Source organism: Poecilia formosa, unplaced genomic scaffold (assembly GCF_000485575.1).
Source record: "Poecilia formosa unplaced genomic scaffold, Poecilia_formosa-5.1.2 Scaffold42, whole genome shotgun sequence".
In the NCBI taxonomy this organism is placed as follows: Eukaryota; Metazoa; Chordata; class Actinopteri; order Cyprinodontiformes; family Poeciliidae; genus Poecilia; species Poecilia formosa.
Window position 1 is genome coordinate 2,594,661 of NW_006799981.1, and position 8,694 is coordinate 2,603,354.

Here is an 8,694-nt window from a genome sequence, read left to right on the forward strand (position 1 = left end):
AAAATCAAAAATAGGAACAATGAACCTTGATTAGTATGAGGCTCTATAAAACAGTTTCTCAGATAAGTGCATTTGGTGAAAATATTGGCAGAGACTCAAAAATATAATAATGTACCTCAAAGGAAAAATTGTGTGAAAACTCTTTGGGAAGCTTGTTGTTTCTTACATTTGGCCAAATCTAATAGTAACAAAGTAGAAAATCAGTTTGTTAAGGCAATAATTCCATATCACATTTTAAAGAAAAACAGTGCAAGGGAAAACACACAGAGTGATTTAAAATCAGTCTTTTTATGAAAGTCTAACCTTTCCTCTTTCGTGGCCAGTTGAGATTTTCCAAAGAAGTTCAAAAAAGATCAGACCCAGAGAAAACATGTCCACTTTACGATCATATCTTTTACTTTCCTGTTAAAACAACATCAAAAAGTTAATTTTACAATTATTTCTTATCCTAGTAATTATCTTGTGTATTTGAATTGGTTTTGTTTGTTTTTTGCACAGCAGGTCATCAGTTATGAGCAGGGGTGCGTCCAGAAAGATACTATGTTGTACAGGAACGCCTTTTCTTTTTCGTCTGGACAACAAAAGTGCCCTTCTGAAATCGTTCAATTTATTATTTGACACTGTATAGTATGTGTTAGCAGAGACAACTCAGAATTAACATATCAGCCCAATTTGGTATTCCCTACAATGGTTGTCCATTTCCTTTGGAATTGATTTTAAGATCTTGTTTTCAGCTTTGAAATGTCTAAGTAGTTAAACACCTTTATTTTTTATTCTCCTATACAATAAAATCAGTAATTGTGTTAGCTCTAGCACATTACTTTACTTACTTGTTCAGGAGCCATGTAGCTTTTGGTTCCTAGCCCTACTGTTCTGTCGATCAAGATTTCTCTTCTGTCATTGGTGACGAGACCAAAGTCCCCAATTTTCACCTTCCCATTTTTTCCAAACATTATGTTGAGAGGCTGAGAAGTGAAAAACAAATAAAGTGATTATGAAACTTCTTGGATCAAACAACTAATCCTTTATAAAAACTGAAATTACTAAACCACCAACATACTGAAACATAGGCTAATGAAGCCCATGGCATTGCATTCAGGAGGTTTTTGAGATGGTTAATTTTCAAGACATTAAAAAACATGAACCTATTGCCAAAAAACATCTGAATGGTTTTTTAAGTAGTTGGGCTGTTTTAGAAGCAGACCCAAAAGAACAAAAATGGGCAACATGTGAATTTTACTCAACAGGTCTCCTATAAATATTTAAAATAAGGAAAAATATTTTGAAATGCTCATCATTGGATTATATGCAGTTTGTTTCAAGCCATATGCACATTTTTAATGAACAAATTAAAGAAGATTCCCTACGAAACTTTCAAGAGAGAAATTGTGGTAAGAGAAAAAAATGAAGGTAGAACACAAGCATGGGAGAATTCAAGGAAGGAAGGAAAGAAGGAACCTACCGACCAACCAAACCAGAAGTGTAAACACCCGAGCCTCACCTTTAGGTCTCGGTGAATGAAGTTGTTGGAGTGAATATATTCGACTCCATTGACTATCTGCAATGCAATAGGAAGACTGTCTGCTCCTCTCTGGCTGTGTGGTAGATCCTCTTGGTTCCTCTCACCAATCCATTGTATGAGGGTTGCAGATTTACATAATTCCATCTTAATGAAGAGGTACTGTCCACATATGACACTTGCAGGTAAAAAAGGCAAAATGTGATTTTACTGTTAGTCTGTAAGATTAAGTCACTTGTGTGAAACTAGAGGAGAAAACTCTTACTCTTTTAGTTTCTTTTGGATTTTCTCTTGTTGCACTTTTGAATCCTCCGTCCAACAGTTGTAGTATCTGACAATGTTTTCGTGTTGGAGTTTTGATAACGCCTTCACCTCTTGCAAAGCTTTTCTAAATAAATATAATACAAATGCAACCACCCTCAGTGAAACAGTTTAACTGTTTGACCTGAAATCTTTTACCAATGTTTCTGTTTTTGTGTCCAGAGCAGCACCACATACTCACTCTGTTCCAGGAACAATCTTCACTGCATAATCCAGGTCCAACAGTTTTTCCTTCACCATAAAAACGCGACCAAACCCTCCTCCACCAAGATATTTAAGGATCTCAAACTCTGATGTGAATCTTTAAACATTAAACAGATTGCTTAGACACAAAAAAATGCATTGGCCTTTAATACTTATTACAGTTTATGCTTTTAGTGCAATAAAATGTTTTTCAATACCGTGACTGCACTGGTGGGTTACTTGGGTTTGTGATTTTCTGGTTTTCCACATCATTCTGGAAAAAACCCAATAATGTGTGTATTTTAATTATAGAAATGCATTAATTGAGAACTACATAGAGAGAAACTGTACAAATACTAGAACTTCAGCCTTTAGTAGCAATATCTGCTAATTGAATTGAAAATGCAACCATAGCAATAAGATATTTTTCTTTGTGAGATTTGATTCCCTACAATAAATAAAATTCATATTAATAGTTTTTCCACATATTAATAGTTTTTCTAAATGGTTAATGCAGAAAATGCATCAGCAGAACACTTGTAAATTCTGCTGCTCCCCATTAATGGAAGTGTGAGAAGCAACAATTATGGTGTCTTAAGGTGAGCCCTCTGAATGGGGCTGGTGGCCTAATTATGATCTACAACAGAAGCTTCAAGGCAGATTTTAGAGGTACAGTTCAAATCTGGTGTATTAATTGCAGTATACACCTTTGTAGTGTGTTGATTTTATATAAATACTAATTTGTTTTTGCAGAAGGCTCTGTAATATTTCTTACATTTACAGATAACATATGGGTGACTAAATAAGCATCAAACAAAGCAAAACCTGGTCTGAAGAAGCTTGTGAAGAATCCGCAGGATCAGATGAGCCTGTCATCTCGCTTTTTGACGTCTCAGCAGAATCTCTTTAACAAAACAGTAATAGAAATAATTGTTCTACAGCGTTCCTGTTAAGATTCTATGTTCTACAAGCTTCTTTTCATATAAGTAGAGAACAAGTGTGATCATGAACAACCATTAACCTGCAGCAGACAGTGGTCAAAACGATCTCAGTTTTGATTTCATATACACTATATCATCATAAGTATTTGCTCACCCAATAATTTTTGTATTGAAACACATATTGGTACATAGAAGCTGCCTAATATATCCTGCCAAGGCTCAGATTTCTTGATGTCATCCAAAAACAACAACCATGGACTTAAGTCTCAATTAATCAGCAGTGGGATATTCTAAAAGTGACATTGGATGCAGTTCATTTACCAAATGCTCTTAAGTCTACAAAACACCATGTCATGCCTAACATAACAAGCTTTTAACCTGATAGTAAAACATAACATTCATGTTGTTTTACATAATGCAGGTATTTGTTCTTAAATCAGGAAAGGAAGCAGAGGGAGAAGACTGGCCGTGAAAGGCCCAGGCTGAGAATCACACCTATAGTAGGTGTGCCCCTCTCCACATGTGGTGCCTGTGCTCCCCAATGAACCAGAGAGTGACCATCAGGATGGACCACTTGCTACTGAAGTAAGATAATGACTGTTCAATCATACTCCATACATCCCCACCGAAAAAAAAAAAAAACAACACAAAAAAACATGGCGTGTCTTTTTAAAAGGACTTACTGTGACATGGGTGATGGTGCATTTTCTCCAGATCCAGTTTCTCTGGACATCTAAAATTCACAACAGATCACTTTTTTATCTTGTTATTACCTTAAACTTCACCATTTAATTTTTCTTGGTAGGAATGTCTTTTCCCAATAACTGGAGATAACTTGCAACCTTCACATTGCTTCACTTTCATTTAGTAATATTTCAATCACAAGCTTCAATTTTTTCTTTGTCATTTTATGTGATAGACCAACCCAGTGTGGTGCATAATTATGATTCACAGCTGTGCACCAACTTGTCGAGACAAGTATTACTCCTTCACTCTACAAACTAGGAACTACTTTTTCATACCTAATTTTGAAATTCAAGCTTTAACTCTGTGGCCGTTTTTTTCAGGTATTTCTATCTAGATATAAGGACACACTGAGTAATTCAGTCTCAAAAAGATGACCTGGCTTTGCTTTACCGTGTAAATTAATACATAGTCCAAGTTATCCTACAGAGAACAGACTACTGCTTTAGCTATCACACTTTTTAACTATGATAAACAAACCTGGGCGTTGGAGGGGTTTGAGGAATCAGCAAATATTATGAAGTCACTTGGAGTCATATGCATGTTGTGTGATGATGACTCATTTGAGTCCCTGAGAAAGAAGACAAACAGTGAGTGGAGTTTAAATATTCAGCTCTCCAAGGTGTTCAGCTGTTTTTGTCAGGAAATGCCGTACAGTGACTCTGATTGTGATGATGGTGGTGCTCCATCTTCAGATGCTGTTGATCCAACAGACACCTGAAATGCAAAGGAAGAGTGGAGAACATTTTAATTTGCAGTCGGCTTGAACTGGATACCAGATGAATCTGAACATTGCCCACCTTGCTGTCGAAATCTGACTGCTCCTGAAGAGAAGACCATGCCAGCTTTGCTGCATTATTTTGGGCTTCCTTTTTATTTTTACCTTCAGCAACAGGGTATTCCCTTGTCTCAATTTTTAATTTGTAAAAAAATCTGCATTGAAGAAAAAAGTATCTTGATATCTGCATGTTTACTTTAACATCAGTCAGCAATTCAAGAGTAAAGGCAAAACTATTTCAGGTGAGAAGATTCTTACCGAGGATTATGAGGAGGTCCACTTCTTTCTACTAACATATATTCAAGACTGAGTTTTTTTCTCTGACAGTAGTTGTGGATAATTGCAGCAAACCGTGACTCTGTACAGCTGTCTTCTGAGTTTAAACTCAGGCTTTTTGTCTTTGTACTGAAACAAACACAATTTCACACGTGAAGATAACAAGGGTGAGGGATAAAAAATTATTTTCAAATCAATGAGACATCTACATGGATGATTCAGAGTTGATTAACAAACATTGAAACGTTATTATCTGAATGCCAACTAATAAGCTATAATCTGAGAAAATCAAAGTTTAGAATTTGGAATTTGAAGCACTTCCACATTCTACTCTTTATGTTCCTATTTTACATAATTGTATCTAAGTTAAGTATTCTTCTTTATCATTTAACTAACATTTATTATGCATTAAATTATTAATTATGCATGAAGGTTTGTGGAAGTTGCACCATGTTGTGACAATGATAATTTATAATTGCTTCGTAGCATCCTGAACTGACAGACCTAAAAAAAAGAATCTCCACCCATGACAAATAATCTGCTGTTATTTACTCACCTAAGATCATTTAAGTTTTTATTGACCATCTGATTTTGATGAACTGGGGAATCTATGACCTTAAAGCAAAAAATAAGATGATTAACAAAGAGGAATGCAGCCTGGTAAGTATTAGAAAGTTATTTACATAGACGTTTGGGGCTAAATAAACAGACTTACGATATAGTCTGTGGTTTTTTGAAAGATATTGAAAAACACTGACTATTATGTGTATCAGAGGAACTATGTGGTGTCATTACAGAATGCATCAGTTTGCATATGGGACTGTGAACTAAAGTCATGGTGCCCATGCTGGTCATAATGTTATGTTTGATTAGTGAAAAGTCAATACAAACTAGTGATGGAACAAGCAAGTGAATTACTTGTTCCATTATAGATGCTCAGACATCTGACTGCAAATAGATGTACATAGATCCACTTTGTAAAATGCACCAGCACACCTGTGGACCTAAACAGCCTCGCAGTATAATGCTGCCACTACCATGCTTGATTCCTGGTACAATGCTATGAGGTCTGAAAGCCCAGGATGAATTGATGTTCCATCAAGACAGTGATCTCAAACACACATCCAAGCTGGTCTATGGATGGATAAAGCAGGCTGAAATTAAGCTTCTAGAATTGCTTTATTCTCTCCAAACTTCACTATGCTAAAGGGTATAGATTATGCCTAACAGTCGTGTCTGGGCCAGAAAATCTATTTCAATTATCCCAAAAACTACAAAAAGAAATGTGGTGAAATATGAAATTAGAATTGATGGCTACAAAAACAACTTGTTCCAAAATCAACATTTAAACAAATATTAGAGGCGCAAATATGCAAATATTTGATAAAAGAAAACATATTGTAAATTCAGAAATCAATAAACCCAATTCTTGTTTTAATGAATCTTCAAAGTTGCATTGCCATCCCACACTAGGAAAACACCAGTTCTAATGCAAGACATGCACAAAACTCCCAGCAAAATTTGCATGCTATGATGTTTGCATCTAAATGTCTAATAAACTGTGTCCCTACTTACCTCTAGGGATTGACCACTATTTATCATCTCATACACCAACTTGGCGGCTTCCTCCTTTGCTTCTCTCTTCGATTTTCCAGAGACTTCTGGGTATTCAGTGTCACCCACTACAAACTTACACCAGCTAGTTCAACACATGTATGAATTTCAAGTGGTTAGTTCATAGCACAGACGAAATGTGCAGCAATGTGGTAAACTTACTGAGTTGCATTATGGGGTCCAGGCCGCACCGTCACCTCTGGTTTTACCGTCACCCTGTTTGTTTGACCATATTGATTAAGCCAACATATGTAGTTAATGTCATTTTGCCTAGCAGGTGAAGACGTTTCTGCTGAATATTCTGCCTGTCAAGACAACAATTATTCACCATTTAGGGACCTAAATGATTGTTTTGAATCATTGCATGTAGTTTTGTTTCGCACATAAGAGGAATCTTACTGTGTCCTCATGTTGGTCTCCACGAAGACATCTTATAGCATTCTGGGCTGCATTCAGCTTGGCATCCGGCTTGTTTTTTCCCACGCCAATGGGATAGGGTTTTCCATCTACGAGGAATTGCGCAGTGAATCTTTAAAAATAAAAAGTTAAGTCAAAATCTGTCTCCATGTTATTCATTTGTAAAATACAATTTTTACCCATAAGACGACAAAATCATCTGTACAACAGTTATAAGAAACAAACGTGACACTTTTCTAAACCAGCTTTGCATGTCTAGAAGATGAGATTTTTTTCATTTTTTCTTTACAATTAGATCAAGCTGAATACAATTGGATGGGCAACCATTTGTGAACTTCAGTTTTCCAGACTTGCAAAACAATGTGGATCTCTGCAGCTCCTTCAGAGTTAAAATAGGCCTCCTGCCTCAGGGATGCACCTCTTATTAATGTTATCTGGAAATGGACGACCATATTTTGGAAGGTTTTCAGTGATGTCATATGCCTAACCCCCTGTCTCACATTGCTCTAAACTTCTCCACAGGTTTCTCCCTCATGTGATTTATTTAGATATTTGCTTTTTACTAATTAATTAATTAATTCTGAAGGCAGGTGTCCAATATTTTTATTTAGAAGTAATAGATTACACCAGGTTAAGTACATGTAGAAACCACACTTCTCAGACTTGAAACATTTAAAAACCATGTATTATTTTAAAAACTATTTGTCTTTCACTCACTCTTATGATTTATGCTGGTAAATAACATAAGAGCCAAATACAACACAGCAGTTTGTGGTTATACATTCATACATTCTCCACCACAATGTGTCCTCAAAACCTCCACTGTTTATTGAATAATCTGTCTTTGTGTTTTGGTCTTCTGCTGCTTGAGCTTATTACATTAATGGAACTGCACCCCATGCCTGGAGGCAAGGCAGAGACTTAAATATGTAGAAGGTAAGTGAAGTAACTATTTGTTTCGAATTAGGCTATAGATACATATAACAAACAAACAATTGCTTATTTTCTACTTTTCAGCAATGGGTGGTAGATATAATTTAAAACTGAATGTTATATAACACCGTTATAAAAGTCTACCTGCGTAGCTTACTTCCTGGGTTTTTATTTAATCAATCAGTGACAAGGTATAATTCACATAATACATTCATAAACGCAGAATTTATTAATGAGCTTGTATAATTACGACAGCACAAGTTTGATAAATGACTATTTTGATCATTTATGATAAAATGACTGATTTCAGCAGTTCTTGCTGAAATCAGTCAGTACTAAACTATACTTATTATTACCTGTTTTAAGGTTTCTCTAGCACTATGGAGAGCCATTTTTCATTAATCTCCATAGAAATGGCTCTCCATATAGCACAGCCCAAATGCGGACTAAATGCCCCTCCCAAATTCCAAAAGAAAAATATTAACACTTACACTTTATTATGATCGGGGCCCTCGGAGTCAAGGTCCTTATAGTCTACCTTCAGACCATGTTTCTGTCCATACGTGTAGAGATTAGAAATTGCGTTGCCAGTGTCAAACAACGCCATCATAGACAGTAAACCGCGTCCTGGCTCTGTCTGGCTGGTCTCTGCTTCAGCTTCTGCCTTTATTCAAGATTCGTTTCAGCACAGCTGCCTTGTTCTTCTGTAAGTTTCGATTCTGTCATCCAGCTGGACGAATAGAAACTAAGCATTACAACTTCCGGAAAAAGGTTGGTGACAAGCGGAAGTTCTTTCAGTTCATATGGAAATGGTTGCAAGACGTCTAGGAATGTTAAGAAATATTAAAATGATATAATGACTTTTTATATATATATAAATTCCCTTCTCACCCTCCTCTGAGCTCGGGTCCTCTACCAGAGGGAGCTTGAGGGTTCTGCGCAGTATCTTGGCTATATATATATATATA

General features: G+C 36.0%; 1 protein-coding gene across 1 annotated transcript in view; it reads right to left on the minus strand.

Moving 5' to 3' along the window:
* The window catches only part of eif2ak2 (eukaryotic translation initiation factor 2-alpha kinase 2), a 39,283-nt gene that overhangs the window by 17,945 nt on the left and 12,644 nt on the right, over nt 1-8,694 (minus strand). The window contains exons 20-37 of the mRNA XM_016671117.1: nt 8,218-8,390; nt 6,776-6,905; nt 6,539-6,681; nt 6,338-6,461; nt 5,319-5,377; nt 4,745-4,891; nt 4,509-4,641; nt 4,364-4,425; nt 4,189-4,279; nt 3,648-3,697; nt 2,849-2,927; nt 2,242-2,297; nt 2,022-2,141; nt 1,785-1,907; nt 1,502-1,697; nt 831-965; nt 304-402; nt 116-178 (exon numbers count right to left, since the gene is read on the minus strand). Of these exons, the coding sequence (XP_016526603.1) occupies nt 116-178; nt 304-402; nt 831-965; nt 1,502-1,697; nt 1,785-1,907; nt 2,022-2,141; nt 2,242-2,297; nt 2,849-2,927; nt 3,648-3,697; nt 4,189-4,279; nt 4,364-4,425; nt 4,509-4,641; nt 4,745-4,891; nt 5,319-5,377; nt 6,338-6,461; nt 6,539-6,681; nt 6,776-6,905; nt 8,218-8,390 (1,983 nt within the window). The remainder of the gene's footprint in view (nt 1-115; nt 179-303; nt 403-830; nt 966-1,501; nt 1,698-1,784; nt 1,908-2,021; nt 2,142-2,241; nt 2,298-2,848; nt 2,928-3,647; nt 3,698-4,188; nt 4,280-4,363; nt 4,426-4,508; nt 4,642-4,744; nt 4,892-5,318; nt 5,378-6,337; nt 6,462-6,538; nt 6,682-6,775; nt 6,906-8,217; nt 8,391-8,694) is intronic.